This window comes from Nilaparvata lugens, chromosome 9 (assembly GCF_014356525.2).
Source record: "Nilaparvata lugens isolate BPH chromosome 9, ASM1435652v1, whole genome shotgun sequence".
Lineage (NCBI taxonomy): Eukaryota > Metazoa > Arthropoda > Insecta > Hemiptera > Delphacidae > Nilaparvata > Nilaparvata lugens.
In genome coordinates, this window is record NC_052512.1 from 34,936,998 (window position 1) to 34,952,765 (window position 15,768).

At 32.3% G+C, this 15,768-nt stretch overlaps 1 protein-coding gene across 1 annotated transcript in view; it reads left to right on the forward strand.

Annotated features, from left to right (window-relative positions):
• The window catches only part of LOC111052333 (zwei Ig domain protein zig-8), a 740,160-nt gene that overhangs the window by 668,315 nt on the left and 56,077 nt on the right, over positions 1-15,768 (forward strand). The window contains exon 5 of the mRNA XM_039435799.1: positions 3,487-3,614. Coding sequence (XP_039291733.1) covers positions 3,487-3,614 — 128 coding nt within the window. The remainder of the gene's footprint in view (positions 1-3,486; positions 3,615-15,768) is intronic.

A 15,768-nucleotide genomic window follows, 5' to 3' on the forward strand; every position in this document is an offset into this window, starting at 1 on the left:
TCAGAGTATAATAGAATCTAACCTCAAACCTCCTAGTAAAGCGTTTATCACGGAACATGGTGGATAAACGGAATCATTTTATGCTTCTAGAATTCAAGAAAGTATTCTGTAATAATATACTATCATTTTATTTGAATGAATAAAATACAGGTAAGATATATATTATAAACTATTCAAATAATTCGATTTTCATAGAAGAATAGAACTTCTAACCTTAACTTCCATTGACATTCAGATTCAGATCACATCAGATTGGCCGAATTTCAAGTGTGCTAAAACAGCTGATCAAAAACTTTTTCAAGTGTGATAAACCAGCTGATCAAAAACTTTTTCAAGCGTGATAAACCAGCTGATCAAAAACTTTTCATTATTTGTGTTTATCATTCAATAATTAAAGCATTTATAATAATATCATCTTATTGTCATTTGGAAGAATAAAAAGTATAAACTCAACCTCTTACATAATTGAACATAATCTTTTAGGTTATTTAGAAGAATCAGAATAAAAAATAAAAATACTTGGACAATTTCTTGATATTCAGATTTGCTAGAGCTATGACCTTCCACTTTTGCTTTCGGAAGTGCTTATAATAGACAATGAGAATAATTATTATTCTCATATATATATTGTTTATTTTTCTGTGTGGCGAAAAATTACGTTCTCACCATGGGCAAAAATGTTTTTCCGGCTCTCAATCTTTTCTAGTCCTCGGCCTACGTCCTCGGACTTGAAAACCGATTTCGAGCCAGAAAAGTCTCATTTTCGGCCCTAGGTGCGAAATATACTATTTCTGCACTCCAGATTTGCAACATAGCAAGGCAAAATACTTAGTAGGTTATATGGAGCAACAGTGCAGCAAAATCAAAATGAAGTTGGTAACAGTGACTGCTGTGGCTGCTATAGTGAGCAGAGGTGCAACGAAGCACAACGCGCTAATTATTAGTATTAGATATTATAACCAAGGACAACATTTTTATTCAATTTGACAATAAATTAAGGTTTTTATCAATAATAAAATTACACAGAAAAACATTTGATGCATTTCAGGCAATTTTACCTATAATTACCCACTTTTCATATTCAATGGTAACTGTAGGAAAAACGTAATGTGATATACGTGCGCAAAGTTCCTCTGCTGCACTCAACAAACCATTCCTAACGTTTGAGCCACAAATGGCGACCATGTGCTCTCCTAAAATTTAAAAATTGTAGATATATGTTATTTGTTGCAACACGTGCTCTGAACATATTGTATTTAAGAATATGAATGCTCGAAGAGCTAGAATAATAAAAAGAACCGTTTCTCGAAACTATTGATAATGCATTTGAATAGCTTACCTAGACAGACGCTGGGGCATTATTCTTTTGAAAATAGTTTGAGACAAAATCATTCTTTCCTAGAAATTTGCTAACAGCATTCCTAACGTCAGTCACAGACACGTTTACAATAGAAACCACATGGCCCACTGTGCTTTGTGTCAACCCTTGTATATATCTATAGCATAAGTTGATGGCAGGTAGATGAAGATTGTGAATAGCGATATAGATATATAGTTAGGAGAGAAGTAGATATAGTTATGTAGTTTTCAATGTAACCACGTGGTCAACATATGCTACAATTTTACCACATGGTCAGCATATGAATATTATTGAAGCAATTATTTGATGATCAGTTATTTGAATGGTGATCACATAAAACAATGAACATGATATATGAGTAGATGTATTTATAAATTAGGTCATGAAGTAGATTAGGCTATATGTATAAAGTACTCAACAAATAATGTTATATAATAAATTATAATTTAATAATTATTATAAGCTAATTAAGTTAGTTGAATCCGAATTCATAGGCTAAGGACAAATTTGTAAATAGAACAAATTAGGTATATTTGATTGAAACATGTTGACAATGAGTATGAGAAACCTGCTTAATTAATTAAGTAGTAATTAATGGGTATCTTATTAATTTGATTTATTCAACTCGATTGTAATGATGTACTGTATGACTTTGTATTTTGTTCATTTCATGTATTTATTATTGAAGTATTTTCAATATTAGATTTATAAGATTGATCACTGTATTAATCAAATCAATGCATTCAATTGTCAGTATCCAAACTTTAGAGTTTAAATATTGATAAAATATATGATATCATTTGTTTTAATATTGAAGGGGAGCCATATTTTAAAATGATATAACATAATAAACATTATAGTGAATTCAAATTGATATTTGAATTCAATTTGTAAGCAGAATATTAGCTGATGAGTTTGAGGGTAGGCGGAGCTAGAGGGCGAAGGGTGATGAGGGGTGGAAAATCGTGGTGCTAGTATATATGCAGGCAGACCATGCCTTGCAAGTTAGTGGCATTTGAGTGGCAGTTAGTGGCAGTTGGGTTGCTGTTAGTTGCTGTGAATCTCTTGGATTTTGGACAGTGTTCAGGGTAGGAGTGAGTTTTTGGTTTCAGACTTCAATTATCCTATAGGGAATTGACTGAGCCAGGTAAAGATTGCATTTAGAATTTTCAATTTTTCTCATTTCAAATCCACACCACCCCACCCTAAAAAAGCCCAAATAACTATATCAAATTACATAGCATCAAAGTAAACAGCAAATTTAATTATTTAGCTCTTCTAAATACAAATCTGTGGATACAGTTTTAATTAACTTCTTGAAGCTTACAGTTGAAATTTTCTTCTAAGCACAAATAATAGTTTTTTTAAAGCAAGGCTCCCCTAATCATATTCATTCTTTAAAATTTATCAATTCTGTTATTTTTGACTATAATCGTATTTTTAACTAGAGGTGTTCAATATTTTGATTTTATTACTTATTTTTCAAGTAACCTGATAAAAGTAATAAGAACTGTTTGTTAAATTTTGTTGTTTAAAATTAAACTTGAACTGTTGTACTTTCAAAAACTTAATCATCTTGTATTTATATCTAATCATTACTATATTTTTGATCAATTTTTTATAAATTCATATAAATTTAAAGTTCAATAATAAATTCATAATTAACCTTTGTTTTGCCTTTCACTTTATACATTCCCTTACACACGACCCTGATCTATCTATCTTTATCTTTTTCTTCAATACTATTATTAGTTTAGTGAGTGAAATATAAGTATCCACACAGTGAGTGAAATTATAGTAAAATAATTATTTTATCAATCCAAAGTGATTGATTGGCGCCGGGCAAAATACCGTATAGAGTAAGGGAGTTCGAAACCCACTCTAAACAAAGACCGAAGTGGGAAAGAGTTCACGTTTCTTTCGGTGCAGCAAACTGTCACTTTGCGCACTAGTTGCACAAATAACTATTTCACTTCACTAGCACTACACCAACTCGAAGGGCTATTCAAATGCTAATGAATTTATTATTATTCAGTATTTGCAGTAGCAGAGTTCTTCAAGGTGATTTACAGCATTGAATTTGGATTTCCGTTCACCAATAACTTGACAATCGTTTCTGTTGACAGAGCCAATCACTGAAATAATGGGAGGCAGAGACCTGTTCGTGAATGAGGGAAGCACGATCAACCTCACCTGCCAAGTGAGATATGCTCCAGAGCCTCCGCCGCTTATGTCATGGAGTCACAATAAAGAAGTGAGTGAATCTCAAAGTTCATCATCAAAGTTCACAAAATTCATGCACTGTATGACAGGTGTTACAGGTGTTGCCACGACTTTACCTGTGATTCAATATTAAATTCGATTTTCTTCAAAATATTATAGCAATGTTGGTACATATTGCTAAGATATTTTGACAAAATATTGGAAAATATTGTCACAATATTGAGACAACATTTTTTATAAATATTGTCCCAATATTGTGACAAAAATTATCACAACATTGTTCAATGTGTTATAAATGTTGGTCAATGTTGTCAAAATACTCTGACAATATCTTTATGAAACATTTTATATTTTTTTGAAAATATTATAGCAATGTTGGTACATATTGCTAAGATATTTTGACAAAATATTGGAAAATATTGTCACAATATTGAGACAACATTTTTTATAAATATTGTCCCAATATTGTGACAAAAATTATCACAACATTGTTCAATGTGTTATAAATGTTGGTCAATGTTGTCAGAATACTCTGACAATATCTTTATGAAACCTTTAATATTTTTTTGAAAATATTATAGCAATGTTGGTAAATATTGCTAAGATATTTTGAAAAAATATTGGAAAATATTGTCACAATATTGAGACAACAATTTTTAAAAAATATTATCTCAATATTGTGACAAAAATTATCACAACATTGTTCAATGTGTTGGAAATGTTGGTCAATGTTGTCAGAATACTCTGACAATATCTTTATGAAACCTTTAATATTTTTTGAAAATATTATAGCAATGTTGGTAAATATTGCTAAGATATTTTGAAAAAATATTGGAAAATATTGTCACAATATTGAGACAACAATTTTTAAAAAATATTATCTCAATATTGTGACAAAAATTATCACAACATTGTTCAATGTGTTGGAAATGTTGGTCAATGTTGTCAGAATACTCTGACAATATCTTTATGAAACCTTTAATATTTTTTGAAAATATTATAGCAATGTTGGTAAATATTGCTAAGATATTTTGAAAAAATATTGGAAAATATTGTCACAATATTGAGACAACATTTTTTATAAATATTGTCTCAATATTGTGACAAAAATTATCACAACATTGTTCAATGTGTTGTAAATGTTGGTCAATGTTGTCAGAATACTCTGACAATATCTTTATGAAACCTTCAATATTTTTCCTACGATATTTGAAAATATTGGTTGATGTTGGGAAGATATTTTCCTGAAATATTAAAATATATTAACACAATATTGATATTCAACCGAATTTTTCCACAAAAAATTGTGGAAAAATTATCCCATAATATTGTGAGAAAATTATTCCACAGTGTTGTGAGAACCTAGCACCTAGGTACCTAGTTCCAACTTACAGGTGAAAAACATTTTTTCAAATGGATGAAACACGTTATGATGTGCTCGGAGAGAATGGAACTAACTCTGCATTATTCATGGATTAGTTCTATTCTCTCTGTGCATGTCATGAGGTGTTTCTATGCATGTTACCAGATTCTGTTTTTACCTGTATGTTTTCACTACCAGCTTGAAAGCACTTATATGAGCAAACTTGCTCATAGTGTAACTGTACCCTCATTTCACAATTTAAAAAATATATTATAGCCTAAATAAATTTTTGCAATTTTGTAAATTTCAATTAATATTTTCAACAATATTGAGGTTTCAGGGATTGATTATTCAATTAAAAACCGTAATTATAATCAATTACTAATTTATTGTTTATGATGTCACTACTATCTTTTCTATGTACTATATTCTTATCTATTTGACAAGCTCATCTTCACAATCGATGTCGATTAGCTGGTCTGTTGTAGCTGGTGTTGGCTGATTCCTGGAAAAAAATGAAAATAATAAAAAAATCAGAAAGAAACTAATACAAAGCAGAAAATAGATGATCAATTTGTATTTTTTATACTGAAGGGTTATAATTGAATATGAAATCATAAACTTGTATTTTTTATTGATAGAAAGTGTAGAGAATCCGATTCTTGAGAAAACCTTAGATGGCAGTGATTGTGTTAAAGTGACTCAAATTTCAGAAATCCCGATCAAAAGAAGAAAAAAAAGTCAAACCATAGCACATCTGAATCAATTTTAGTCTTTCGATTTTCTAAGAGTTTTACAAGTTTTACACAATCATGCCAATCAACTTTCCCTCCAGAATGTAGTTAGCTAGAGTACCCGATAAAATTTTGTTGGTTGGTGAAAGACAAGGTTATTAAAAACAAGATTATTCTGATTTGAGAGAACTAAACATGATGGGGATCCTGAAAAATAGTAGGCTACAGATCAGAGATCGCCCGACTACACTGGAGATCACGACTGGTGCATTGAAAATATTAATCATATTGAGCTTTTATGGCTCATAACATCCACTAGGTTGCTTTAATACAAAAAAATAATAATCAATTGAGTTTTACATTTTTACCAATGTTTTATTAATGATATCACGTTTCTGTAATGTTGAAATCAGATCTTTTTTTTTAATAACCTTGGGCGAAAGATGCTTATTCAGGAAACAGCTCAATACAGAGTGAGTAAAAGGTTTGGAAACGGCTTGATACTTTTCATAGAGGTAATTTGATGGTAGGTGACGTGGGGGATTGTGCTAAAATTTTCCACTGAATCATGACATTAAAAATTTGGTCCGCCATCTTGGATCAGTCATATTGAATCCTAGCTCAAATTTTTCGAATGGGAAGATGGTCGTGTAATACATTTTTCCAATACAGATTTTCTAGAGAAATTGATTGTGAGATGAATGCTTACATTTTGTCCAACTTTGATTGGGCTTGTGCAAGCCATGTAGCCGCTTTCAATTGGACTTGCTTCAACTCTGATTTTGGCCAGCACCGTTTTGTAGCAGCTGTAACAAAAAAAAATCATTAGAACACCAATCTCACACATTACTCATTACAATGCGAGAGAAAAGTACAAATAACAATGTATAAAGAACAAACAATGTATGAACAAAACTACTTGTTCTAAGTGGAATCGGCTAGGAAGATAAGATGAGAAGGAAAAATACCTCATGGATCATGATTTATCATGTAATAGGCAGATTGTAATGAAACATGAACAGGAAAGGGTTCAGAAAACCCGATAAAAAGTCGGGGTGAAATAATTTAAAAGGAACAAGCGAATCTAATGAACATGTTGTAAGAAAATTGTAGTATTAATGAATTTCCGATGAAAATATTCAATAATCAGTAATGAAATCATGATTGTCTTCTATTATGTAGGATTAAGAGTGTCCTAGACAATGGAGTCTCTAGTAGGCCTATTATCTTGATATCCTAGAAACTCAAAATAGAACAAAATTTATTTGGATGAAAGTAATTTATCTCTAGTTCTCCATATAGTATTTCTTTATTGGAAATTGAAAGATGGTCTTGTTGTGCATGATACCACCTAACTTCCTTCCGCCCTAACTTTGCCCTCCGAGGTTGAAATGAAGGCAACGATTCTATTCTAATATAGAATTCCAGTATGAATTGAATAGTGATTACCTCAAATCAATAGGACAAACCCTTTCAAAGCTATATGAAGTATTAATCAAAGACAAATCAATTAATATTTCCGATACGAATTAATGATCAGCCTAATAATGACCACCTCCCAAGTTGAAAAAAATCAACTTAGAGATTCAATATTCCAGATCCTGGATGGAATGATTACTTTATTCATTCAATAGGATAGGATGACTTCTTTATTTCAATGACGTGGCGAAGTTTGGACAGTAATGTCCACTCTACCACTTGACCACGATGTTTGTGGATGTAATATTTAAAGACAAATTGAATTTTTTGAGTCAGTGAAGTCGAATTTTCTATTCAAGTGGTATTTTGTCTACCTGATATTGATATTGCCAAATTAGCGCAGTTTATGAAATATAAAGCAAGCGACAGTAAACTGCAAAAGGAGAAATTAGCTGGAATCTTACCAATCATAACTTTGGCTATCAGAAGATCCTTAAATGGTTTCTTCTCTATTTTGTGATCTTTCCGTTGCACTCCCTTCCAAGAGAAGTTAACGGCTACGTCGAGCGTCACCAGCTTCCCCATTATGCTAGTAATTGTGCGCCCTTCTGAGGTTTTGTCGGCGCATGACGCAACATATGTCTCCTTTGAACAAATGAAAAACAAAATACTTTAGTTGAATAATAAAATTGAAGTACAATATTCTCAAAGGGATTACGTATGTCTGTTGAAAATTCGACTGAGTTGTCAATATTGTCAATATGTTTCATAATGAAATAAAAATACACATATGTTGTCAAATTCTACAAAGTTTTATTCGGTACAGGACCATGGTTTCGTCACCACACAGGTCACATTTTTAAGTTGACTGAAAAATGTGATCAGTGTGGTCACGAATCCATGGTCCTGTACAGAATAAAACTGTGTAGAATTCGAAAAAAACATATGTGTGTTTTTATTTCATTATGTCTGTTGAATTCATAATGTGAACTGTGATTTTTTTACAATTTCCAAAAACATCACAAATTGAACTGAACTTAGAAAACAGATTATGTATGCAAATAATTTTTGAGTTTGTTCTAAGTGCTAGGTTATATTTCAATTAGTGGAATTTATAGGTAGGTACACGGTTAAAAATCGTAGTGTTTCTGGCCTAAAAAGCTTCTTATAAAATTAAATTATCACTCTCAATTTGTTTCCTTTTGAGACTCTTTATAAAAACTTCTATCACTCCAGAAATCTCGGTCAAAAAATAAAATTTCAGACTCTGAAGCCTATTATTGTAAGATATTCTTTTATTTGCAATCTGACTACCTTTGAGCAATATCAATTTTTTCTGATAGTTTTTATTTTTGAGTTATGCTGTGTAGATTGAAAATTCTCATTCAAATTTTCAGTTAAGATCTCGAAACAATGCAGGATCTGAGGACATCAAAGTCAAATTTGTGAATTGTTCATTAAATTTTCTCAATTGAATTTAATTAATTTATGATAGGAAAACAATTTTAATTCTTACTCACCTGATCAGACGTCGTAACACACGCTAACAGGAACAAACACTGCAACAGGAAAAACAGCAACAGCAAACGCTAACAAACCACTTCTTGAAGGAATGTCTTGAACTTGAACGAAAGACCAGTCATAGAGACGAATGCTGAGCAGAAGTGGTTGCCTTATTCGAAAAGAAATATCCACCCCCTCCCTACTTCAACCTGATAGTTGTGGAAGTGGTGGTTGGATACAATGCCATGTATATACCGTTATAGTATTGAATAGAAAGTTTAGGGGTGTGTGTGTGAGAGAGAGAGTGTGTGTTTAACCCTTAGTATGTGTGTGAGAAAGAGAGACTGTGTGAGGGAGTAGCTTACTTGTGTGTGAGAGAGAAGATGTGTGTGTGTGTGTGTGCAGTGAGTTGGACTTTGGGTGCTCAGAGTTTTTCTAAAGTCATCAGCCCAGGCTAATTTCTCTTTGTTGGAAGAATTGAAAATGCCAAATGCCCTACTAGAAAATGAAATACTATCTTCTCCTTGAGCAGAAAGCTGTTCTGTAATACCGTACCTCATAGGCTGCTGGTTCAAAAAAGGGTCTACCAAAAATAGGGAAATGATTTTTATTCATTGGAAAAGTTGACATTTACTTGAGGTAGATGAGTTTTGCATATTTTGTATTTGAAGAATTCGAAGTATTCGTTTGAGCTTAGTATTGATTGACCTTAGATGAGAAATGAATGCATAAAATGTGTATTTGGAATATTTCGAAAGTACATTATTTCTAGTCTGACAAATTTTAATGTTTTTGGTTCTCAGGTAGATTTTTAGTTCTGTTACTATTATTCGATACACGATTCCTTCATTTGAGTAGAATCTTTATATAAAATCGAAATGCACTGACTGTTTCACCAGCAGAACTAAAAATCTACTGAGAATAGTAGAAACTATCTACTAAAAAATCTAGAAATTAGACTACTTAGTCAAAATGGGAATCACAAAATTAATCATATTTATGCTACCTATTCAATCAGGCTATATTTTTGTGTTACTGGAATATGAACATGGATTTCGTCCATAGTTCATCCTTACTTACGTGTTTTCAAAATGCAGAGTACAAAAAACTTCACACAAGCCTGCACATCATATCGCGCAGTTCAAAGAAGGGATATTAATATTCTTGTTAAATCGCATGAATGCTGTAATTTGAAACTGAATTAGGAAATTGAAGACGTTTTGGGCAATAGCCTGTTCTTTCTTCTCTGATCATTGTATTGTTTATGATAACCTAATAAATGAATAAATAAATGCATTAAAGACAAAAAAATGAGAAAAATTGAAGAAGATTCTAGAGAAACTTGGATTCTATTGCGTTTTTGGTAGATTAGATATTATGAAGAAGCCGCTCAGTATTGGATGGAGTAAAGAGTTTATCAAAGACAAGATTATTCACTTGTATAAAATTAAATAGTAGATGCATGAACTGTACCACATAAAATGGGCTACATATCTATACAGATTGTACTTGTATTAAATAAAAATCACATTATCTTTTCAACTATTTTCATTGGAAAACAACATGTTATGCTATTTAGATGCATTTTTAAGTCATTGACCGAGCAAAGTGAGGTCTAAGATTCAAGCCGACGGTTTTGCATTTCTGTTCAAGTTTGAAAATACTTCACTTGAATGGGCTACTCTTTTACAAATTAATAAAGAGAATATGAAAACTTGTAGTACCCTTTATTATTTAAAATATCACAACGACTAGTTTCGACCATAACTTGGGTCATTTTCAAGTTGAAAATCTATTTAAGAATTTATTTTAAATAATAAAGGGTACTATAAGTTTTCAACATACCTGTTAAATTTCATGGAAATCTATTGCCGCGTTTCGCCGTAAATGCGGAACATAAAAACATAATAAGCATGAAGAGAATATAAAAACTTATAGTACCCTTTATCATTTAAAATATTACAACGACTAGTTTCGATCATAACTTAGGTCATTTTCAAGTTGAAAATCTATTTAAAAATATTCTCTTTATGTTTATATGTTTATGTTTCAATGTTTCGCATTTACGGCGAAACGCGGAAATAGATTTTCATGAAATTCAACAGGTATGCTCCTCTTCAAATTGCGCGTCGACCTATATACAAGGTTCTTTGAAATTTAGCATTTTAAGGATACGGTAATACAAAAGGAAAAGGAGTCTCTTTCGAACGCCAATATTACCATAAAAATCAGACTATAGAATTATTCATCATACATCAGCTGTCGAGTGGATTATTAATTATTGCATACAATTAATATCCCAATGTAATTTGATGAAAAATCAGCTGTCGTGTGGACTATTCATTGCAAGCGATGAGGCATGCAATACTGATAACTTACAGTAGCTTATTATTTTGTCCCGTCTTTTCTCTGCTTTCAACTCGGTAAGCTTTTAATGGTAGTTGTGTTTACAACAAATTATTAGCATTCTAATGATGATAATAATAATTAATACTAGTAGCTCTGTGAACAGCAGACCTCACGCAGTTACCACTGTTCAACAGAGTGAATTATGTAGGCGAGATATCGGTGTCTACTGCGCGTGGTCTACTGTTCACAGAATTAATAGTATTATCAAATTAATGATGGTGGAACATTATGTTGTGTTTGAATGAATTGTTAAAAGAGTATAATCAATGGTAGCCCTGAACATCAAAATCAATACCTACCTGTAAAGAATATAGTCAACTTACAAAATATAAGATGATTCCGTGATCCCGAACGATGAAATTGAATTATTATTTTAATCAGTGCAGTATAAGTAGTTTTCAAAAATCAAATGGAAATTAAAAATTCCTGACATTACGCTTGGTGGGAAGTTAACGGAATAATCCTTATTGCTTATTGACATTAGATCCGAGTAATACAAAATAACCTTGTTAGTGTAGGCTATTTGGGTAGATTGACTTGAAAATTTTGAAGAGAAATTCAAATCTCCCGGGCTTGCTGGGACTACGACAAGCTATGTGATTGGATCACACTCCCCACTGAGGGACTCACAGGAAAGTAAGCAGCCGGCGACAGATGAATAAGTGAGGTATAATATTGTTACCAAATCAGTTTGTTACAAACTGTTCATTAGCAAGTTCTGACATCTTCCACATTTTCCATTTCAAACATTTCCCACAAAAGAGGAAAATGGTGGAAAGGGTTTAGAGGGAACTCTAGGACGATTTTCTTTCAACATGACATCCTTTAGGGTGTCGTCCAATGTATGTATCGAAAACATTTAGGCTATTTTGGGTGTGCTAGTGCTCTGTAGATGTGAGATTCCCTAAAATTATAATTAGTGGGTAGCCCGTGTTCCGCAAGGGTCTAATTAAAAACTTATCAAACTGAAAACTTGACCCACTGAAATGTTGAAGGAATTTGAATAGGCCTATAACAAACCTCGGTAAATCAAGAAACAATATGCAAAATTTCAAGTTAATCAGTACAGTAATTCTGCTGTGACGATGCGTCATTCGTGAATTTCCCATCCCGTACGTGTATTAGCCAATTCATTCCTTTATTATGCTATGTTATAGATAACATCTTAAAATTTACACAGACAAATTATTATCGTGATTCACATGATACGGAAGATAACAACCTTACATGATACATGTACATTATTTTGCTGTAAACTTACTATAATCTTGATAGATACTATAAATCAGGATAGGAAGAGACTTGTGAGAGTTTAAGCAGCAAATCTTCCTATTTCATAGGTTAATTCATTCTTCAGAAGTTCATACTTCTCAGCATTTATTATTTTTCTAGAAGATGATTAGGCTATAGGTACTACTTTTACTCATCCGATACAGATAATTACTGATCAGTAATAAGTGAACAGTTGACTCACAACTCAGATTACGTAGTGACAGTGAACGCTATGTATCGTTCATGTACTATAGCCTACTTCAAATTATGGAACAGTAGACTACTGCGATGTATCAAGAAAAACTTGATAGTAGTAGCAGTACTAGGCTAAAGTTTATGATTCAGTTTTCAGTACCTGCCAGCAAAGACAAGAATATTCTTCACCAAAAATCCTTTTAGGGGCATTGTCACACTCTTTTGAATTCTGAGCTATTGAAGAATTGGAATCATTGTCTACTTTTCAACTTTTTCCATCGAGCAAGGTTTAAGAAGTCCCTGCTTTGTAAATACTGTAGCTATAGTTGAATACATATAGTTATAGTGATAGTGGGCAGTTCGATGAGAACTTCTTACAAGAGGACAAAAAAAATCTCTCTCACTTTCTCTATCATTCCTAGCTCCTCCCCTCATACTTATTATTCCGCTCTCTCTCCCACCTACTCGCGCTCTCTCTCTCTCTCTCTCTCTCTCTCTCTCTCACTCTCTGTAATGTAATTACAGTCGAACTTATTTATAACAAACCTCCACTTAACAAAATCCTCTAAACAACGAATTTTTACCTGGTCCCATGACATTTTAGAGTTTTACACACATACAGACTAATATCCAAAAATAACTTTTTTGTACTCAGGGGACCTTGAAACGTATAGAAATTTATAAATTCAGCTACCTTTTTCTTGGAAAGCAATACTTTCCTTACCTATTGTAATAGGGCAAGGAAGGTAATAGTTAGAAAACTTTATATAGAACTGTTACTAGAATATGAAATTTGATTTTGATGTTTTTTTTCTTTTCTTAATGCCCGGTTGCAGAGTCGTTACATAAAATCAAACATAGCTATGTGAGACATAGTTTAAAATCACTGACATAAATGGTTGGTCGTTGCACAGTCGTTTGTCGAAGCCCATTTAGCTATATCTCGAAATAGCATCACATAAGTCACACTGCAGCTCTATTCACTTTTTTCCGTACATGCTTCTATCCAACCGATGTCTTGGCATCGGGGAAAGTTTCAATCGACATTACTGTGAACAGACCTAAAATACCTAACATAAAATTGATAAACTATTTGGCGAATCTTGGCTTTTGGCGAGATTTCTCGCCATATTTTTAGCGATAAACATCTTTCAAAAAAAGCTATCACAACCTCTAAAATGAATTTTGTGAGTGTAGATATTGGATTTAACAGCACGACTTCGAGCCCATAACTAAAATGACCTTTTTTACTTTCCTTGCCCTATATCATATTACCATAGGTGAGGAAAGTATTGCTGAAATTTAACTTTTATGATAAAATTGGAAACTTTTTTGTTTCGAAAGATAAGTGGGTAGTGAAAGCAAAAATCGTTTCTAGCATGTCGAAAATTTCATGTTTTCTGCACGGAATGTCTCGTCATTGACAAACATAATCATTAATTAAAAAATAACTATTGGTCGGATAAACATCATCCGCAGACACTAATAGAAAGGAGACATTCTCCCCGTTAATTTGATAAAAAAATATAACGCATTATAATGCCCCATCATTCTGAGAGAAGTGATATAAGAAAAACAAATCTTCGCGATGTTTCCAATTTTATCATAAAAGTTAAATTTCCTTTTAATCCTTCAACCCTGAAACTTTTTTAGCACTACTAGGATATCGGGGATGATATTCTACATCCAATTATGACGTTTAATTAAGAAGATGGCGGAACTGCCGAAAGATCTCGTTGTCCAGTGAGTGATTTATTCATTTATTGTCAAAATATCTGACTGCTAGTCGTTTTTTCTAAAAGCAAAAAGAGATTTAATAATAAGCAGTTCGTGATGGAAAACAACATTGAAGAATTCAATAAAGACATTTGCAGTTGAAAAGAGAACATACAGCGTAGGGATTACGGATTAGATTAGATTAGATTAGAGTTCTTTATTCATGCAGGCCTATGTTATGTTACAATATAATACACTGCTGGCTTATACACTAATTTAGATTGAATGGCAATATTTCTTATTATTGAACGAATTTTACAAGATATGAAGAATTAATTAATGAGAATAAAGATTGAATGCAATTTTTGAATAACGATAATTGGCCGAACGCAGTGAGTTCTATGATAACTCGGATTTTCTTTCGTCTGTCTGTATGTAATGCATTTACGGCCAAACAAACGCGTTGATAGAATTCTGAGATTTGGCAAGAATGTCCCTTTCTTACTGCGCGTGCAGTACACCAACTTACACCTTTGTCTCGATATGGTGTAACTAAAAACTATTTGCACTCAACTTCAAGCCACAAAATAAAATTATAATTAAGAAAGAAATGTTATTGTTGTGATCATGCTCTGATCTGATCGAATAATAAACACCGATTCTGGTAGAAGTAAGTATTCCTGAGAAATAAGCGATTCTACTACTGAAAAACTTTCTGTACCGGAATTCTATAATATCAAACCTCCATACCTACAATCTGATAATTTCATATTATAATAAGAAAACTATTTTCTTGAGCTTCGTGAAGCCAGTGATAGTTAAGCCAGTTACACACATCGATTTTTGGACGATCGATTTTTTGCCGTCCTTATGAAATTTACCAGATTAAACGAGACTTGAAACTCTTGAATACATTATCTGTTTGCCAAGTTATGCAACTGTCGGAAAAGTAATAAAATAATATCCTCCCCATTAATACGCGACCGGAATAAGATTGATACGATATCAGAGAAAGTGCAAAATGCTAAAACTAAAGAAGACTTGTAAAATGCTGTGAGACCTCAAAATTAATCTATATGGTTCAAATTAGAAAAGAGATAGAAAAACTAAATTGCCATTCATCCCCATTTAAAAGGATTCTCAACTCCGGCTACGAAATGATCTTGGCAATATAATTTCGCTTGTATTTATGCAAAAAACTAAGCACCTGAATGAAGTGAGTGAGGCGTGAGCTATTTTCTCTTTCTCCTTCATGTTGTGTATGAAAAATCATGTTGTATTGTCTCTTGTGTGATAATTATATTTTACAAGCTCATTCCAAGCCTTGAAGAACCACAGATTAATCTAGAATCACTATGATTCTCAAAAATGTAGTAATTCCAATGATTGAATTGACTCCTGTACAGGGGAGTATCGTTGGCATAACATTTGCTGTTCTCACAACTTTCCTTGAATTGGTTCCTGAGTTTCTTTTATAGAATTCAATTTGATATCTCTAATCTATTCCAATACTCAACCATGAAAACCAATTTTCGAATCATAGTCTCAATCAGAACCTTTGGATATCGATCTTC